Source organism: Zootoca vivipara, chromosome 6 (genome assembly GCF_965207765.1).
Source record: "Zootoca vivipara chromosome 6, rZooViv2.hap1.1, whole genome shotgun sequence".
Classification (NCBI taxonomy): Eukaryota; Metazoa; Chordata; class Lepidosauria; order Squamata; family Lacertidae; genus Zootoca; species Zootoca vivipara.
Genome location: NC_142589.1, coordinates 92,170,392 through 92,188,370, shown reverse-complemented (window position 1 = coordinate 92,188,370; position 17,979 = coordinate 92,170,392). Strand labels below are relative to the sequence as shown.

At 47.0% G+C, this 17,979-nt stretch overlaps 2 protein-coding genes across 3 annotated transcripts in view; both read left to right on the top strand.

The window, feature by feature from the left end:
* Positions 1–376: 376 nt before the first annotated feature.
* CIRBP (cold inducible RNA binding protein) lies at positions 377–4,611 on the top strand. Its single transcript, XM_035119825.3, has 7 exons — positions 377–436; positions 1,908–2,018; positions 2,240–2,346; positions 2,800–2,938; positions 3,034–3,124; positions 3,220–3,287; positions 3,775–4,611. The coding sequence occupies exons 2-7, from the start codon at positions 1,916–1,918 to the stop codon at positions 3,789–3,791; spliced, it is 525 nt and encodes a 174-aa protein (XP_034975716.1). The 5' UTR covers positions 377–436; positions 1,908–1,915; the 3' UTR covers positions 3,792–4,611.
* Positions 4,612–5,903: 1,292 nt separating this feature from the next.
* CBARP (CACN subunit beta associated regulatory protein) overlaps positions 5,904–17,979 on the top strand; it is a 33,770-nt gene continuing 21,694 nt past the window's right edge. For both annotated transcript variants that reach the window (XM_088673043.1, XM_060275326.2), the window contains exons 1-2: positions 5,904–6,073; positions 6,212–13,846. The gene's annotated coding sequence lies outside the window, so the exon portion shown is untranslated. The remainder of the gene's footprint in view (positions 6,074–6,211; positions 13,847–17,979) is intronic.

Sequence of the window (17,979 nt, the reverse complement as noted above, 5' to 3'; positions counted from 1 at the left end):
GTCTTGCGGCTTGTGGGCGGAGATGTGTTTGCACCAATCGGCTCACGAGAAGGGCTCGTCACCCAGCAACCTAATCGCATCACCCAATCACGTCTTTGATTTTTTCACGCGGTGGCGGAAACGGAAAGTAAAAGGGGCCCGGAGATATGCTTTTTACTGCTTTACAGTCCGGCCCCGCCTCTCCTTATGTTTATTAATCGCCCTCCGACCAATGGGGGAAGACTCGACCGCAGATTACCTCATTCTTTCTCCCCCCTCGAGAGCTCGAGCGAGGAGGAGCGCGCAATTTTTGCCAGAGCCGCGCTCATTTGCATATTCATGAGGAGGGCGGAGGCTGAGAGCCGATATATATGCGGAGGCGCAGACAAGCTGCTGCGTAGTTCGCGCTGGGACTTTGAAGCTCGAAATTGATTTGCGCAGCTACGAAACGACATCGGTAAGGGGGAGGGGGGCGATGCGGGGCGGGCGCACGAAGGAGGGGAAATAAAGAAATAGAAAAATATGTTTTGGTTGATAATATTAAAAGGACGGGTGGTGATTCGAAAAATGGCCCCCTTTTTATTTTATTTTATTTTACTTTGGGACCGCTTGGAAGGCGAGCGGCGAACCGCACACCGGGAGAAAGGGACAAAAACAAAATGGCTTCCCGACAGGCTTGTGGGGGAAGGAAGACTCAAAATGGCGGCGGAGCCGGGAAGGGATGCGCGGGGGGGGAGGTGTAGTGTCGCGCATGCGCTGCAGGAGAAGAGCGAGAGACGGGTTGTGTATCCGCACATGCGCTAGCGGCTGCTCTAATCCCTGTATACTGGAACCGGGTGCGCATGCGCCTAAGGGTGGCTTTAATTCCCTGCCCCCACGCAAGTCAGGTGCTGAATGGAAAGCAAAAACGTTGCATTTTAGATGCGTAATAAAATGGCATTATTATTATTATTATTATTATTATTATTACTCTGTTGGGAGCCGCCCAGAGTGGGTGGGGAAACCCAGCCAGATGGGTGGGGTATAAAAAGTAAATTACTATTTTTGCACAGCGTTTCTGACATTTCAACTGCTTATTCCAATTTGTTTTTCAACTGCTAACCTTACTTGCGCGTGGTTTTTAATCCTGAGACATTTTTGACAGCTCGTTTCATGTCATTTGTGCTCCCGTTGGTTGCTAATTGGTTTCGTGCCCCCCCCCTTCTTTCCTCTGCCATTTAGGAAACAAAAAACACATCCCTGAAGAGGCTTGCATGAAGAATATCCCAATTGATTATTTTCACAGTTTATAATCCGCACTTGCATAGAAATACACGAGAAGGTTTAACATTACGAGAAGGGCCAGTTAAAGTACCATTAACAATATGGTTGGTTGAAAGACGGGAGGGGGGGTAAAGGCCTTTTATGTACAGGTGCTATTTAACACATGGGCCTCGAAGCTTTGAAAAAAACCAGGAATGGGCTTGTTTACATTTTCTAAGGCTTCTTCAGCTGTGATAGACTACTAATCCCATCCATGCAATACAAGAATCTACATTGTTTTTTCTTTATCTGTGCTTCGCTTCCCCCCCAAATCCTTTTTCCTTTTATTTGCCTGCTTGCAAAAGAGGAGCATGCCTCTTGCGTTTCCAACATTTTTCCAAAAAAAGACTGGACGTTTTTGGCAAATGTGGCTTTTCATGCAGGGCTGGCCAATACATACTTTTATAAACAAAAGGTTTAAAGGTAATGAAATGGTTTTCTGTATCGGGTGGACACTTTTTGAAAATAACCCCGGATAAAACAGGATTTATGTCACTGGCTGCAAAGCTCCTTGTTTTGAGTGAGTCGTGACCCCACCTGGTTGATGATCAGAGAACTTGCTCTAGGAGGGGGGTTGCGTTTTGTCACCTTGGGCGGATGCTGAACACAAGGCTTGTTTTTCACAGGGAAGAAAATGGCATCAGATGAAGGAAAGCTCTTTGTCGGCGGCCTCAGTTTTGACACCAACGAACAGTCGCTGGAGCAAGTCTTCTCTAAATACGGACAGATCACTGATGGTAATTAAAATAAAATAAAATAATGTAATTCAGCATCAATTGGTATGTGGTAGGCTCAGCCGGTATAAAAGATAACCTTGAGTTTACCTCACACTCAAATTAAGACTGAAATAAACACTCGGATTAGCACAAATTCTTGTGGGGATAAGTTTGGCTTTGTGCCCTGCGCTTAAGTTCTTAAGTTGACCAAATGGCTTACATTTCTCTTTCCTTCCTGCCAGTTGTTGTCGTCAAAGACAGAGAAACCCAGAGGTCCAGAGGGTTTGGTTTTGTCACCTTTGAGAGTGTTGATGATGCTAAAGATGCGATGATGGCCATGAATGGGAAGGTGAGTTCTGTGGTGGTTGTTCTGAACAGCGGGGCTTGGTAGGACAGAAGTCCTCCTGTTTTTAGGATGTGATTGCGATAGAACAACTGTTAAAAAGCTAGCAGTTTGGGGAAACGTAACTTCTCGGAGGGCCTTCTCGGTGGTGGCACCCGCCCTGTGGAACGCCCTCCCATCAAATGTCAAGGAAATAACTACCTGATTTTTCGGAGACATCTGAAGGCAGCCCTGTTTAGGGAAGTTTTTAAATATTTGATGTTTTATTGTGTGTTTACTATTCTGTTGGGAGCCGCCCAGGAAAACCAGCCAGATGGGTGGGGTATAAATAATAAAAATTATTATTATTAACTGAGGATCTGTTTGATAGTCCCACACAAGTCACCACTTTTGTGTGCGTGTTCATTATAATATGCTTGTGGAGCACTGTGCTAACCCCGAAACTCCTCGTCTTTCCAGTCTGTCGACGGCCGCCAGATCAGAGTTGATCAGGCAGGCAAGTCGTCTGACAACAGGTCCCGTGGCTACAGAGGCGGCTCAGCTGGCGGCAGGGGCTTCTTCCGCGGAGGCAGAGGTCGGGGTCGGGGCTTCTCCAGAGGTGAGCCGGGGCTTGCAAGTGGCCTCTATAGTTTTGGACTTTGATTGCATTGAATTGGATGCATCTCAAGCCTCTGGGTGGTTCTCCTTTCCCAGGAGCCAGTGGAGACCGAGGTTACGGGGGAAGCCGGTTTGAATCCAGAAGTGGGGGATACGGTGGTTCCAGAGACTACTATGGCAGCAGCAGGTAAGCGCAGGGAGGCTGGGTCAAAAAATGGCCCCGTGTGCATGCTGGTTGTAGCTGTGCCTTGTGAATGAGCATCTTCTCATCTCTCCCCACAGCAGGAGTCAAGGCAGCTATGGCGACAGGCCTTCAGGAGGCTCCTACAGAGACAGCTATGACAGTTATGGTAAGCCCTAGATCATAAGGGAAAGGATACACTGACATGGGAATGCCTGGAACCTCTCTTTGATTTTTGCAGGGATGATAACCTTTGGAAGTACTGTTAGTTTCACTTTGGAGCCTATTGCCAGCAAGCTTCTCCTTGCCCTCGAAAATTGCCGCTTTTCTGGCAGGCCTTTTAGCGCTCGCGCCATGGAAAAGCAGGGGGGGGAACCCCCGCCCTCATTAATGCATGCGCCACGCTTAGCCAAACCCGAAGCCAAAATTGCGAGTTGTTTTGTAACTATCGTTTTTTCGGAAGCTGGAAATGACACCAGAGAAACCCTCTCAAAAGCCCAGAAGCGAAAAAGAAGAGAGTACAAAAGGGGTGGGAGATAAGGAGAGATAGCGTTGGTAGCCTTGAGGTGCTTTGCAAGCGAGTAGGGGAGGAAAAAATGCTGGGACCTTGTCTATGCTTCAGTGCCTTTACAACTGTGCCTGCTTCTTGTCCTCAGCTACACACAACGAGTAAAAAACCTTCCTGGCTCAAGATCGTCCTTCCAATGGCTGTATTTATAAAGATTTTGGGAGCTTCGCTGAAATCGTTCTTGTGTAGTCATCTCCTTTGTATTCTCACTTTTGTAGTAAACTCTCAGTTCTGACCTTGTCAAAAAAAAAAAACACAGCCTGACAGCTTCTAATATGCGATGGTCTGTTCAGACTCAAGAAAGCTCTGGGTTTTTCCTCTCAAGTGTTTTAACATTATTTTTTTAAAGCACTTAAGATTTTAGTTCATTTGTGAGCAGAGGTGTGTGTGTTTGGTTGTGTGTCTTTTAGTGTGTGTGTGTATTTTTTTATATAAAAAGAAAAAGACTGGAAGGTTTTGGGGCCCCATTTCTGTGGGTTTTTTTTTTATTATTTTGAGCGCGAGAGGACCGTAATTGTTCAGTAGAAGCTGAGCAAGCTGTGAACTCGGTTTGTTTAGTGCATCGTTTTGTAACAAACTTTAGTGTAGCAAGGTAGGCACTGTAGCCTGGGTATGACTTTAAACGACTTTAAAAGGCAACCCACCTTGGTATACCTAAAGCGAAACTTGCTTGTATGTTCAACCTGCATTTAAGAGACTTTTGCTTGTATGCCATAAAACTTATCCCAGAAAGACACTGCAAATCTTAACTCGCAAGAGGCTCATGAGAAAAAAATATATGTTTGTTTCTATTGTCCTTTTTTTACTGGAAGAAAAGTATGCCTAATTCATTTGATGTTGTAATTTTGAAGTGGTTGAAAAGGATTTCTTGTACAGTTTTCCTTTTGGCTTCACGAAGCCTATTAAAAGTCCATCTGAAAAAAAATATATATCTGCTCTTGAAATTTTACATCTTGCTGCACAACACAAGTCTGGATTTGACCGTCAGAAGTGTACAGTCAGAAAGGAAGGGCAGCTAGCTGCAGGGAGAGGATTGCAGGCTGGCTATCATAACGGTGGTGGAAACAATGCAAATCTTAATTGTACTTTTAAGGCCTAGTTAGACACCAGGTCAGGTTGAGGGTGATTGAAGCAGAAGCAAGAGTATCTAAAGGAGCTGGTCCACCTCCTTTTCCCGTAATGGGGTCAGTTCTTGGCTCTGGCTGGAACGGACCCAACGTTTAAAAAAACAAAAAACCACCGCTTCCCATAGTAATTTGCACCTGGTGACTCGGAGCAGACAGCTTGTGACAAGAGTTAGTGTGTGAGCAAGAGTTAGCTGACACCTTTGGTAGCTTGAAAGCCAGCCAGACATTCTTAGCCGACAAGGGAGCCTCGTGCTAACCGGGGTCAGCTTCTGCTGCCAATTCTTGACAGTGTTCCAAGGCCGATAACTGTGACCTAATTTAGCTAGCTTTGTCGTTGCCTTCTTAAGTTCTGAGAATTCTCTGCTAGCGTATGGAAAACTGCAGTGCCTTGACGAAAAAGCGAAGTGTTGTGCCTCCAACAGAGAGAGAACCTCTGGGACGAAAGCTGCTCTCTTGGCTAGTTCATATGTGGGGATAGTCCCGTAATTCGAGGTAACTCCTTTCCTCATGTCCGCATCCTTCCTCCTGTTGAGAGCTCTCATTTATATTTTTTTTTTGAAAGTCTGAATGTTTTAACCCGTCCGAAAGCAAAATTTTCTCTGCCAATTTCGGTCAGCTGAAAAAACCACCCTTTAAAAAAAAATCCTCTTTTTTAAATCTCCTGTACTGAGTCTTTGGTTTTTGTGGCATAAATTCCATGTGGGTCAGAAGGGGTGTTGCGTTCTCAGCCATTTCTTTGCCGGTAGGGTAGATTTCAGATGGGGGGGAAACGAATCCCCCTCCCAAGAGACTAATGCTCATCTCCGGAGACACTTCCTTAAGACTTAAGTCCATGTAACTGTAATGTTCTCTGCCATCGTGTTTGCGTTTTAACTTTTCCCCCGTAGCCCACGCTTATTCCTAAGCAACCGTTTTCCTCCACGACTAATGCTATTTGTGGGGGGGTCAGGTGCCATTGTCCAGTCCGAGGGGGACGCCGGTTCAGTCTCGGAACACTTGACCCCCACGCTGGGCTCTTGAGAGTCAGTGCGGGTTCGCAGAAACCCTTTTGTGGGGAAACGTTGGTTGCTGGGGGGGGAGCGGATTGTGTGAGGGTGGGCAGGATAGAAAGCGTAGAAGCTTTGCCATGTGGGGGTATATATATGTGTGTAACCGGAGTTTGTCTTGACAGGTTGACGGAGAAAAAAGCCATTGATCAGGAAGCGGTTTTGAGGCTGAGCGGGGAACATAGACCGTAAGCCAACTTTGACTCTTAAGCAGGTAAGGCTCTTGGTGGTTTGCTAGGCGTGAAAGGCATATGGGCTTTGTTTTCAAATTAATGCTGACATATAGTACGCTCCTAAGCTTGCTTTTCCGGGGTGTTAACTCTGTATCCCCCCCCCCTATTTTCTCTTTCAGTCGCGTGCTGTGTGGAAGAGGACAGGCGAGGAGCTGGGCAGCAAAAGCTTCGAGCTGTGCATTTTTTTAATGGATTCAACAAGGCTAATAAAACACAGGGCTACAAATACGGTTGAGTTGTGCATATTCGCTGAAGGCAACGGGGTGCCATGGCCGGGGGGGGGGGATGTGTTGGCAACACTCATCCCAAGAAACTCACATCGTGGAGTCATTACTAGCCTAGTTGAATTATGAGAGGAGAGGAATGTAGCTCTTAAGACAGGCATCCCCAAACTGCGGCCCTCCAGATATTTTGGCCTACAACTCCCATGATCCCTAGCTATCAGGACCAGTGGTCAGGGATGATGGGAATTGTAGTCCAAAACATCTGGAGGGCCGAAGTTTGGGGGTGCCTGTCTTAAGAAAACTGCTTAGGGGTGGCTTTAGCCCTCCATATATAACCCACCCTGTTACCCAAGATCCTTTACTTTGAGGCTGGGTCCTAAGAGAAACCTACCAGGTTGTAGAGTTCTGGCAGAGCGATGCTGAGCATTTAGGGATGAAGCAGAAGGCTGTTTTGTGAACTAGGGAACATTCTTGACATAGCACAGGAGCCTGAGGGCTAAAATTCCTCGGACACATTTATGGTGCAAGTTGGCCGAGAGAAGGGAGCCAAGAACTTTTGAGGCTCATTGATTAAAGGGATATTTCTTGGGTGTGCAGGGCAGGGCAACCTACTACATTATTGCTTATTTTGTCACTCGTGTGCTGCTTCATTGTGGTTCACGAGAAAAAAATCGTAAGTAAATAGAAACATTTAAATTGGCAGTAAATTAAAAGCTTAAAACTCTCAACGTTCTATATATCTGGGAAGGCTTCGCTAAACATGTTTTTAGCAGGCACCAGAACGAGTACTGTACAGTAATTGATAAGAATAGGTGCCCTGGGCTGCACTTAAGGTTCGCCCTACAGATAAAGCTCATTGTCTGTCAAAAGCTGGGTTTCAGAAACAGCATTTACCTAAAACCTCTTGCAGAAAACACCCAGCCCCAGTAAACAAAGGCAGCAGCTTTTGAAGGCTGTTCCATGGTGGATTTATGGCTCTGACCTTGTGAATCTACCTGGCTCCCAGAACTTGAAAGCAATTTGCCACCAGTCCGGCTGCCACACATCCCTGTGTTGCAGGAGGCAGTTAGTGTCTCCAGTTTGCAATCCAAAAGCTTGCTCACTTCAGCTCCTTCCCGTTCTTAAAAAAAATAGCTTTGTCAAGTAATTTCCCAGCCTTAAAATGGAAAGTGGGGTGGGGTTTTTTAGAAGGCATAAAGAGATTTGTATTACCTCTGCAGCCCACCTAACTGCCCAAATCTGCTTTTAAGATTTGGCCAGAGAGGTTCCCAACGTGACTTACCATTTAAGGTTGTCTCTGCAATCTTAAAACACAAACACTGAGGGAAATGGGACGTGGGGAGAGGAAGAAATAAAAACTTGGGCATCCGTTCTTAAAAGAGTGTGCCAGTTGCTCAAACCCTTAATTGTGATTTCTACCCGTCTGTCCTAGGCAGCCTTCTGGAGCATTGGAGAAGCATTTTAGTAAATTTGTATAATGCCCTTCATCTGTAGATCTCGGGGGAATTCACAACAAAAAAATACAGGATAAACATAATAAATTTCCCCTCTACCCCACAAACATTTAATAGAACGGGTATAGGACTAATAAGGAAAAGACCTGGTTGAAGAGGAATGTGTTTTGCCTGGTGCCTAAAGCTGTATTAAAGGCGCCAGCTGTACGGCATCTCCCTGGGGGGAGGGCATTCCTTAAACTGGATGAAGGTTTGCAGCCCACTACATTTAGAGTAGGGACCCAGGTGGCGCTGTGGGCTAAACCACTGAGCCTAGGGCTTGTTGATCAGAAGGTCGGCGGTTCGAATCCCTGTGACGGGGTGAGCTCCCGTTGCTTGGTCCCAGCTCCTGCCAACCTAGCAGTTCGAAAGCACGTCAAAATGCAAGTAGATAAATAGGAACCGCTATAGTGGGAAGGTAAACGGTGTTTCCATGTGCTGCTCTGGTTTGCCAGAAGCGGCTTTGTCATGCTGGCCACATGACCTGGAAGCTATACGCCGGCTCCCTCGGCCAATAATGCGAGATGAGCGCGCAACCCCAGAGTCGGTCACGACTGGACCTAATGGTCAGGGGTCCCTTTACCTTTACCTTTACTTACATTTAGAGTCGATCCAAATCTATACTTGCTAGTTTAACAAGGAAGTCTCGGGTAGCTCAGTCCATAGGGCACGAGACGCTTGGATCGCAGGGCTGTGGGGCAAAAAAGTCGTAGGGGGTTGGGCCAGATCACCCATGGGGTCCCATCCAACTCTGCAATTCTGTGATGAAAGGATGGAATAAAATTGTGAGAGAGGAACCGAGAAAAGCTATAGCGGCAGACACCTCACTTTAACGTGAGCTGGTGCACGTAGGCAAGCCGTGTCCTTCAAAATGGGTCTGCTCAGAATATGACAACGCTACCTGACGCTCCCAAGTCCTCTGCCTGACTTGACAGCCTTTTAGATCCTTGGGGGAGCCTAAGCTAGTAGCCCTCAACAACCTCCTCTGAATTTTGGCCATAGTTCCATAGTTTTAACTGCACTGCTCTGAATCTCCTGACATATCTAAAAGCCATGTCTCCAGATGCTGCTGCTCTCGGTTGTCATCCTCTGGCATCCTTTAAAGGCAGGAATGCTTAATCTGAGGGTCATTCTACCCAGTTCTGCAATTTCAGACAAATGGCTTTCCCTGATCAGACCTGTGACTTTTTTCATCTCTCCTGCCTGTTGCTCCTCCCGGGGGGGGGGGGCACACAACATCTTCCAGGAGAGCTGGTCTTTGGGTTTCCTTCTCTGATTCTCTCCTTGCGGGGCGAAAGAAGCAGGATTTTAAAAACTGACCTGTGCCTGTTTTCCCCAGCAGAGGGTGCTTTATGGCAAGAGAAAGAGAGACATGACAGAACGGTGATGGCCATTCAGAAATAATCTCTGCGGGGAAATAACATACCGGTACTTGAAGTCAGGGTTGGGGGACCCCAAAAAGACCCCTTGGGTGTGGGACCGTGGCTCGATGCTAGAGCTTCCTATGCTTTCTAAATCTGTCCTTTTATTTAGAATAATGAGGACTAGATTCTTTATTCCCAAGGAAGGGAGAATAGTTGGTGGCAGTACATGCAGGATGGGCTGAGAAGGCTTGGAATCCTGGAGATCTGCCAGTCAGTGTAGGCAATGTCTAGCCAGATGCTCCAACAGGTGGGGGATGGGGGTGGTAGCAAGCTCCCCATCCCTGAGTTGCAGCTGAGTGACATTTGGAAGGCTAAAAATCCCACAGCTTTTAGGGAAATGCCAACCAGACCGTTCAGCTGAACTGGCCTCCAGGGGCGACATTCCCAGTCTTCCAAATGACAAAGCCCAACTGGGGAACTCCCTCCCAAGGAACAAGGATCCTTTTTTTTTGCAACTGACCAGTCACCCCCTCCCTAGGCACACAAACGCACACCCTCTCCAGTTTGCATTTGCCCCACCTGCTTCTGCCCTTGGCCCCTCCCACCCAGAGCTTCCATGCCCAGAAATAGTATGCCTCCGGAAGGTGGTTGCTAGGCGGCCAAAATTCACCAGGGAGGCTGCTGCTTTCCGGCCTGGTGCCGTTCAGGGATATTTGGCCAGTCACTGACACGGGCTGCATGGCTATAAGAACTAGAAACTTTTAAGAGCTTGAGCTTCTTTCCTCATCCCTCCCCTTGCTTTCTTCCTCATGTGTGCCATCCTTTCAGTCATGGGCCTGTTTTTTTTATTTTGTAAGCAGCTCCAATACCCTTTTTCCCCACGTACTGGTGGAAATAATACAGCAAATTATATATTTCACTGGGCAAAATCAGCCCTCGGTTCCTCTGTAGGGGAAGCTGGGCAGAAAGTTCGCCTCTCAGGCCTAACAGAGGCATTTTTCTGGCCCGACCGTGGGCAGCAGGTGGATTAAAAAACCCAGCCCGTGTTCCAGCAGTCTGAGCTCTGAGCCTCCGCGTCATAGGAATGCCTTGCGTGTTTTGTCTTGGCCTCCTGGGTTTATCTGTTCCTCCTGGGGCATCGTATCTTTTTTTCCATCCAAAACACGGACTAGTTTCCATGCTCTCCTTCCTCTTCCCCCAGCCCTTCTGAAGCAAAACAAAAAACCCAGCTTTACGCAGAGAGCTGTGCACTCGCGCAAAATCCATGCATATTTTGGAAGCTTACGGGCAGCACCATTCAAGTGTTTTGTTTTGAAGCTCCCCCACTTTGTCAATTTAATAAAGCTCTCTTGCTTTTCCTTGACCTGTTTTGAGGAGCCTTGGAAAAGCAAGCGGTTGGACTGCAATCAGGCTGGGTCTCCCTTGTTCGTTGGCAGGGAAAGGCCATGGGAAGGCCTCTTGCAACTGCTCTTAGGTCATTGGGAGAACCCCAAAGAACTTTGGCAAGGACTTGGGGACCTTTAAGGGGGAACTAAGAACGTCAGAAGAGCCAGCTGGATCGGGCCGATGGGCCTAGCAGCACAGCAGATGCCCCAAAGGGAAACCAGCAAGCAGGATTCGAACACAAGGGCAGCCCTCTTCCCTCCTGTGGCTTCCGGCACCTGGTATTCGGAAGCCTTTTCTGCTTTGTGAACAGGCAGTGCATGGCAGTTCTCTCGCCATGAATAGTTCCTCTATGAACTTGTCCATTCATCCCCCGCCCCCATTTATTTTTTACATTTACATTAAAAAACCCAATTTCGACCCCCCCCTTTCTGCAATTGCTTATATTTTATTATTTTCGCTGCATATTCAAGTTAAACCTAATTATTATTTATCCAGTATACTCAAAATTATTATTTTTATCACTGCACGTCTTTATATCAGTCCTGCCAGTGATTTAATCTGTTTACAAGAACGTTTTAAATACTCAATAAACGATTTCCACTCTGAAAGAAAAACACTGTCTTCTTGGTTTCTTTTTCTTCCAGTAAGTTTCGCCATTTCTGCATATTCCAAAAAATAAATAAAAAATAAATGCTGCCATTTTTCTTTGGTTGGGACATTATCTTTCCATCCCTGGGCATAAATCATTTGGGGCTCCGTGATTGTAAACATAAATGAATTTTTATATTGTTTGGGTATCTTTACCCCTATTTTCCCCAAAAGCAAAGCCTCTGGTTTCTTAATAAAAGTTGTATTAAACCTTTTTTTCCAACTCTTATCATTTCTAGTAAGCTTTTGCCTTCTTACAGCTCCACCACATATGACAGAACGTAATTTCCTTCTCCTTACATTCCCAACAAACATTTGATTTGGATTTATACATTTTTGCTAGTCTGTTAGGTGTCAGGTACCACCTATTTTCAAATAATTACTCTAAACTTCAAATGTACCTTCCGCATTTGTTCCCAGGCTGTCATTTCATTCTTATGTCCTCTTTCCATTTCCCAGTGTATCATTGATTATTTCCCTTGTTCCTTTTTAAAAGCCATCTGACTTTAGTGGCCAAGCTTTTGGCAGTTAGTTCTGCAGGAGGAAGAGAGCTTTTATTTCATCTGCCCTGAGTCTCCCGACAAACTCCGCGGCCCTCCATAGATAACTCAAGTCTCTTTGGCGGGACTTCTTTCCACAACACCACCAGTTCTTTGTCGGTTGCAACCTCAGTTGGCACAAATGGAAGACAGTCACATGCTTGTTTTCCGATGCTCCTGAGGGATGGATTTGGTGGCAAGAGATTCTGATGAATCATTGGGAATAACTTTCTGACGGTAAGGCCTGTGGAACGGATTTGCTCGGAGATTGCTGGACTCATCAGGGGGGCCTCTGGTCGGTCACTGTCTCTCAGCCTGACCAGTGACAGATTTTACTTTCTTGGGCTCCATGATCACTGCAGATGGTGACAGCAGCCACGAAATTAAAAGACACCTGCTTCTTGGGAGAAAAGCAATGACAAACCTAGACAGCATCATAAAAAGCAGAGACATCACCTTGCCGACAAAAGTCCGTATAGTTCAAGCTATGGTTTTCCCAGTAGTGATGTATGGAAGTGAGAGCTGGACCATAAAGAAGGCTGATCGCCAAAGAATTGATGCTTTTGAATTATGGTGCTGGAGGAGACTTGAGAGTCCCATGGACTGCTAGAAGATCAAACCTATCCATTCGTAAGGAAATCAGCCCTGAGTGCTCCCTGGAAGGACAGATCCTGAAGCTGAGGCTCCAAGACTTTGGCCAACTCATGAGAAGAGAAGACTCCCTGGAAAAGACCCTGATGTTGGGAAAGATGGAGGGCTCAAGGAGAAGGGGACGACGGAGGACGAGATGGTTGGACAGTGTTCTCGAAGCTACGAACATGAGTTTGACCAAACTGCGGGAGGCATTGGAAGACAGGAGTGCCTGGCGTGCTCTGGTCCAGGACACGACTAAACAACACCACCACCTTGCAGGGTTGTTGTGAAAATAAAATGGGGATGGGAGGGGGGCAGAGAACCATGCAATGCCACTTTGGCGGGAAAGGGGAGCAGCAAATCATATCAACAGTTTATCGTCAAGTGGAATAATATAGGCATGCTCAATAATCTGGGCGATATACGTTGGTAATCTGGCCCTGCCTATGAAAGTGTGTAGGGCAGCTCAAAGTAAACCCACCAGTTTAATGTGTGAACACGAATAGAAGTCATTAACATTGCAGTTGTTGTATAAGGGATTACTATTTTGACCAGAATGTCAGATTTTGGAAAGCAGAAATAAAGAAAATCATCAAACCCATCAATGCTAGCATACCTCAATTGCATAATTCGGTATCTGAATGACTGGTATTAGCAATTGTATTATAATTCGGCGTTGTTATAACGAGGCTACTATTGGATGGCAATTGAAAATTAACAAAAAATTATTATCAGAGTAAGCCTATCAAAATGAATGGGCGTAATCGGCCCATTCATTTCAATAGGTGTGCTCCGAGGAAGGCTGGGTTGGAGCCAGACCATAATATGTACAAACTCCTAATAATAAAAAAATTCCTTCAGTAGCACCTTAAAGACCAACTAAGTTTTTATTTTGGTATGAGCTTTCGTGTGCATGCACACTTCTTCAGATACAGTGATAATAATAATCCTAATAATAATTTAGAAGAGATCCCGACATATATATATCAGATTCATCGCCACCCGAATAGACTTTTTGTTTTGTTTTTGTCTTGCTTATTTTAAAGGGAGGGAATGGATAGTGATGTATAAAAGGACCACGCTTCGGTTATTTATTTATTTATTTGCGCGCTTTACATAACCCTCCCCTCCCCTCCCCATTCATTCAAATGAACCCGGATACCCGTCCAATGAGAAGCGTCTCATTATCCTTGAATGACACATACATACACACTCTTAGCCCGAGAGTGTGGTCACGTGGGGTGCCACCCCCACCCCCCGCGCAGCTTCCTCTCCGCGTTCCTAAGTGGGTGGGTCCCTTTTCATTCATAAATCCTCTCTGCCCCTTTTAAATCATAATTAAGGTGTGATACGGAAAGGAAGGCGGAAAGCGGGGAACCCCCTTGAAATCCGAGAGAGAGAGGCTCCGGAGCTCGGCTTTCTCTTGCTTTTGAGTTCATTTATTTAGATGCGAGTGCACGAACTTAGGTGAGTCTTTCGTTTCTGGACCACAGTCTCTTCTCGCCCATTACTGTTATTAATAATTCTAGAAAGCCCTAAATCTTTCCTCCTGCAACGCATAACGTAATTCATTCTCCTTTTTTTCTGTGTGTTTGTGTGTCCATCTCTTACGCTCTCTTCCTGTTTCCATTCTCCTTTTCTCCTCCCCTTTTCTGTAGGCTTATCATTTTATTCCCATTAATAATAAAAAATAATATTTAAAAATAAGAAAAGCAAAGGAAATATCCCTTCCCTTGCCCACCTCCTCTCACCCCCCCACCCACCCCCAAATCCAGACCATTTTTTTTCCTGCTGGCTTGGGTTTCTCCAATATGTTTTGTTTTCCGCTCCGTTTTCTTAAAAAATTAAATTACGCGTTTTAACCGTGCTTCAACCAGTTTTGCAATTGAGCAGAGGGGCGGGGGGGGGGGCGGGGGAAAGAGAGAGATTGTGTCTCTGTGTTGTGATGAACGGAAATGGGTCTCCAGTAGGTGAATCTCTCCGGGAGCGTGTGGAATTTTTTTAATAAAAAAATTAAATGATCCGCTTGTTTGTTTTGGAAGAATCTGGCTTGTAAAGAAGGATTTGCCCGAGCGGCGCGGTTTGCTCCCTGCTGCTGTCATTCTGGGGCTTGCGATGGAAGCGGGGGAGAGAAAGAGAGAGAGAGAAACATTCCACATTTTTATTTGCATGAAAGTGAAAGTCCTTCCTATCCCTCCCGCTTTCTATGGGTCTACTCTGCGTGCGCCCTGCAGCAGATCCGAGAAACTGACTAATATTTTCCTGTTGCAAGGACACAGCTGCAACCGACCTCCTTAAGTAGGAAAGATACCATGCAATTGACTTCCTTTATTTTAATTTTCATTTGGGAGGGAATGATTCGGCTCGAATCTGACTCAGCTTTATGCAGAGTTGAGCCATCCCCACCCCCTCCCCAGTCATGTCCATTCATCTCAATCTGGGTGCATGAATTGTTGTTGTTTTTTAAATCATTTTCTGGATATATTTTTACCGTCCAGATGAATTTCTCCCCAACCCCCAAACGGAATCATTAATGCAAATCTAGTCATTATTATTATTATTATTACTACTGTATTACCCCGCCCATCTGGCAAAGTCATAGTTGTTTTGGTGTGGTAAATGTCAAGAGGGCAAAATTAAAAAATATCTATGCTTACCCTGGGAGTAAGCCCTGCACTGAGCGGATCTGGCCTTGACTTCTGAGTAGACCTATGCAGGACTGCCCCCAGCTCTGTGTGTGTGTGTGTGTGTGTGTGTGTGTTGTTGCTGTTGTTCAGAAATGGTGGTGTCATAAAGGCAGAGGGGGATCCTCACCTCTGAAGCTGGTGGAGGCTTTTCTGTTCTGTCTCGGATCCTGCTTCCCAGCAAAGGGGTGGGGGGATTCCTCTCTCTCCACCCCACCCCACCCCACTCGCCAGCTGCCAAAATAAGTACCAGCAGCAGCTTTTGTGTCTGCTGCTCCCTCTGTTCTTCCACCCCACAACCCCGACCCCGGTATTAAAAATAAAATAAAAATAATTTTACAGCAGATCCTAACTGCCGTGCAGTGTGGAAGGAGGGGCTGTCAAGAAACCCAGGCTTGTAAACCCTTTTGCAAAAGGAGGGAGAGAGTCATTTGTTTTTGCCTGCAGGTCTTGCAACGGCAAAAGGGTTTCTGTTTATCTATTATTTCGCTGCATTAGTTGCTCTCTTTTTCCCCTCCCAAAAATCTGTCCTTTTATTGCGTTGATAGCAGCGTCGTGCCTTGGACGCCTCTTAAACCTCTGCCTTCGCTTTTCTCCATTTCGTTTCTTTTTTGAAACTCGCTCCCTATAGTCTCCCTCTTGGCTGTCTCTCACTTGATCCGGCCATTGGGTTAAGATGGCATTTGTGGAGTTATGACTGGGTAGAACTTCCATGGCCAGGAGAAGTCTACCCCTCAATATCAGCCCAGTGTGGGGAAGAGCAATAGATCTGGCCTCCCTAGAGAACAGCTTGCCCACGGAGATGATTCCTTAAGGCAGAAGTCTGTGTCTAAGCTTCCAGGGCCCTTGGCATGTTTGACGCAAACAATTCAGAGGACCTGTCTATTCACCCCTCAAGCCTTTTTTGTTTTTGTTTTAAAGGAGTGGAACCTCCATATATAGCTGCAGTCAATCTCTGATTACCGGAAACTGGGGGCAAGCCCAGGCCCTCTGTCATTCCTTGCTTGCGAGTTTCCCTCTGTGTGTGTGTGTGTGTGTGTGTGTGTGATGGATTTACCTGGATACCTCAGTTGTTCAGAGCCTAGCGTTGATAATGCCAACATCGCAGGTTCGAGGCAGCTGCATATTCCTGCCTTGCAGGGGGGCTGGACCTCCCCTTCCAATCCTATGATGTCGCCTGTCTGTCCTGCAGCCTGAGACAGCGCACTGGGTTTAAGGGCAGAGCAGCCTCCCTCAGCCTCCTGACCTCTCAGCCATTCAGACTATGTCTCCCAACTGCGGTGCTGGCAGTGGCTGATGGGAATTGTAGTTCCAGTTCCCCCTAGCCATGAGGTTATTTCTTTGCTGCTTTTAATACCGGGAGCTGCAGGGTTAAAAGCCCGCAAGCAAAAAAACCATCTTGCAACTCATATCACCATGGAGATGAAATCATTCCATGATGATCAGGGAGGGTGTGTGTGTGTGTGGAAATGAGAAAAGCAGTCTGTCTGTCCATCAACTCCCCACCTGCTGCGGATCATAGTCAGAAGGGGACCCTGGAGGGTCATCCAGTCCACCCCCCGCAGCGCAGGAATTTTTGGCCCAACATGGGGCTCGAACCTACAACCCTGAGATTAAGAGTATCAAGACCTGAAATGAAGGCACTGAAGACCAACAGCAACTGCCCAACAACCCCCCCCAACCCAAGGTTCAAAGCTGTTCTGTGGCAGTAGCAAATCCACTTCCCACATGCTCAGAGGTTCGGTGGCTGGAGACCACGCAGTGGGGCGCTAAGCTTTTGTGAACATTATGGGGCCGTTATGGGAACTTGGAGCGAAAAAGCATTACCGGGCCAGTGTGGGAAATTATTTATTTTGTGGGGAGGCCCACACCATACCTTTAAAGCAAAGGATCCTGGGAACTGTAGTTGAACAGCACTGTCCATTGTACCTCTGTGAAGAGTAAAAACCACAGCTCCCAGGATTCTTTGGGGGACACCATGTGTATTAAGCGTGCTTCAAAACTTGTTCAACCCATGGCATGGCTTGGTGAAAGCCAACTCTCTTATTTAGCTTGGAACCATGAGGACTGGAACCATTATTGGGGGGGGGGGAAGGTTGTTCCTCTGTGGCTGCACACAGAGATGTGATGGGAGAGAGAGACCCCTCTGTCTAAAACCCCAGAGAGTCGCTGCCAGCCAGTGTTGCCAACACCAAGCTAGACAGGCCAATGGCTTGACTCGGTATATAAGCCAGGTTAGACCAACCCTCCGGTCTGAACCAGGAGGGCGAGGCAGGGTCAGAGCAGAATGTTCAACCCCTCGCATCTTCAGGTAGAGCGGCGAAACATCCCTACCTGGAACCCTGGGCAGCTGCTGCTGGCCAGTGTTGACAACACCAAGGTTGATGGGCCTGACTCTGTGCACAGTCCTAGATTTCCTCTGGGAGTGTGTGTGCCACCTGCCTTTGCTCTCTCGCTGCGGGTAGGAGGAATTGCATTAAGATCCTTGCACACACACACGTGTGTGTGTGTGTGTACATGCTACTAGCTCCTTAACCGGTGGGTGCGTGCCATAAAACCCCTTCCCATCTCCCCCAGCTATTAACACCCTCAAGGCAAGTCTTTTCTGCGTGCCTTCCCCCCCCCCTTTTTTTGCAGCCACCCGGATCAAAGCCGCCCGGCACCCTTTCGCTGCTCTTTCCTCGGGGTGGGGTGGGCTCTCCCCCCTCTCTGCTGCAGCAGCCGTCCGCCCCCTCACTGCCTTCCCCTCTTGCTCATCTCTCCCGTTGGCGTGAGTCAAACCCTGTGTGTGTGGGCTGCTGAGCCAGGATCCTAGCGCATGCATGTGTCTTTTGAAAAGGCGATTTAATTTCCAGGCTCCCAACTGCACCTGGGGCGGAAGGGCCGGGTTGGGTGGGCATCGGGGAGGAGAGAAGA

What these genes read in the sequence shown, in the direction of transcription:
- CIRBP (XM_035119825.3), top strand. Translation starts at nt 1,916, where the DNA reads ATGGCATCAGATGAAGGAAAGCTCTTTGTCGGCGGCCTCAGTTTTGAC. An exon ending in ATACGGACAGATCACTGATG is followed by an intron (nt 2,019 to 2,239) that starts GTAATTAAAATA and finishes CCTTCCTGCCAG; the next exon opens with TTGTTGTCGTCAAAGACAGA. An exon ending in TGATGGCCATGAATGGGAAG is followed by an intron (nt 2,347 to 2,799) that starts GTGAGTTCTGTG and finishes TCGTCTTTCCAG; the next exon opens with TCTGTCGACGGCCGCCAGAT.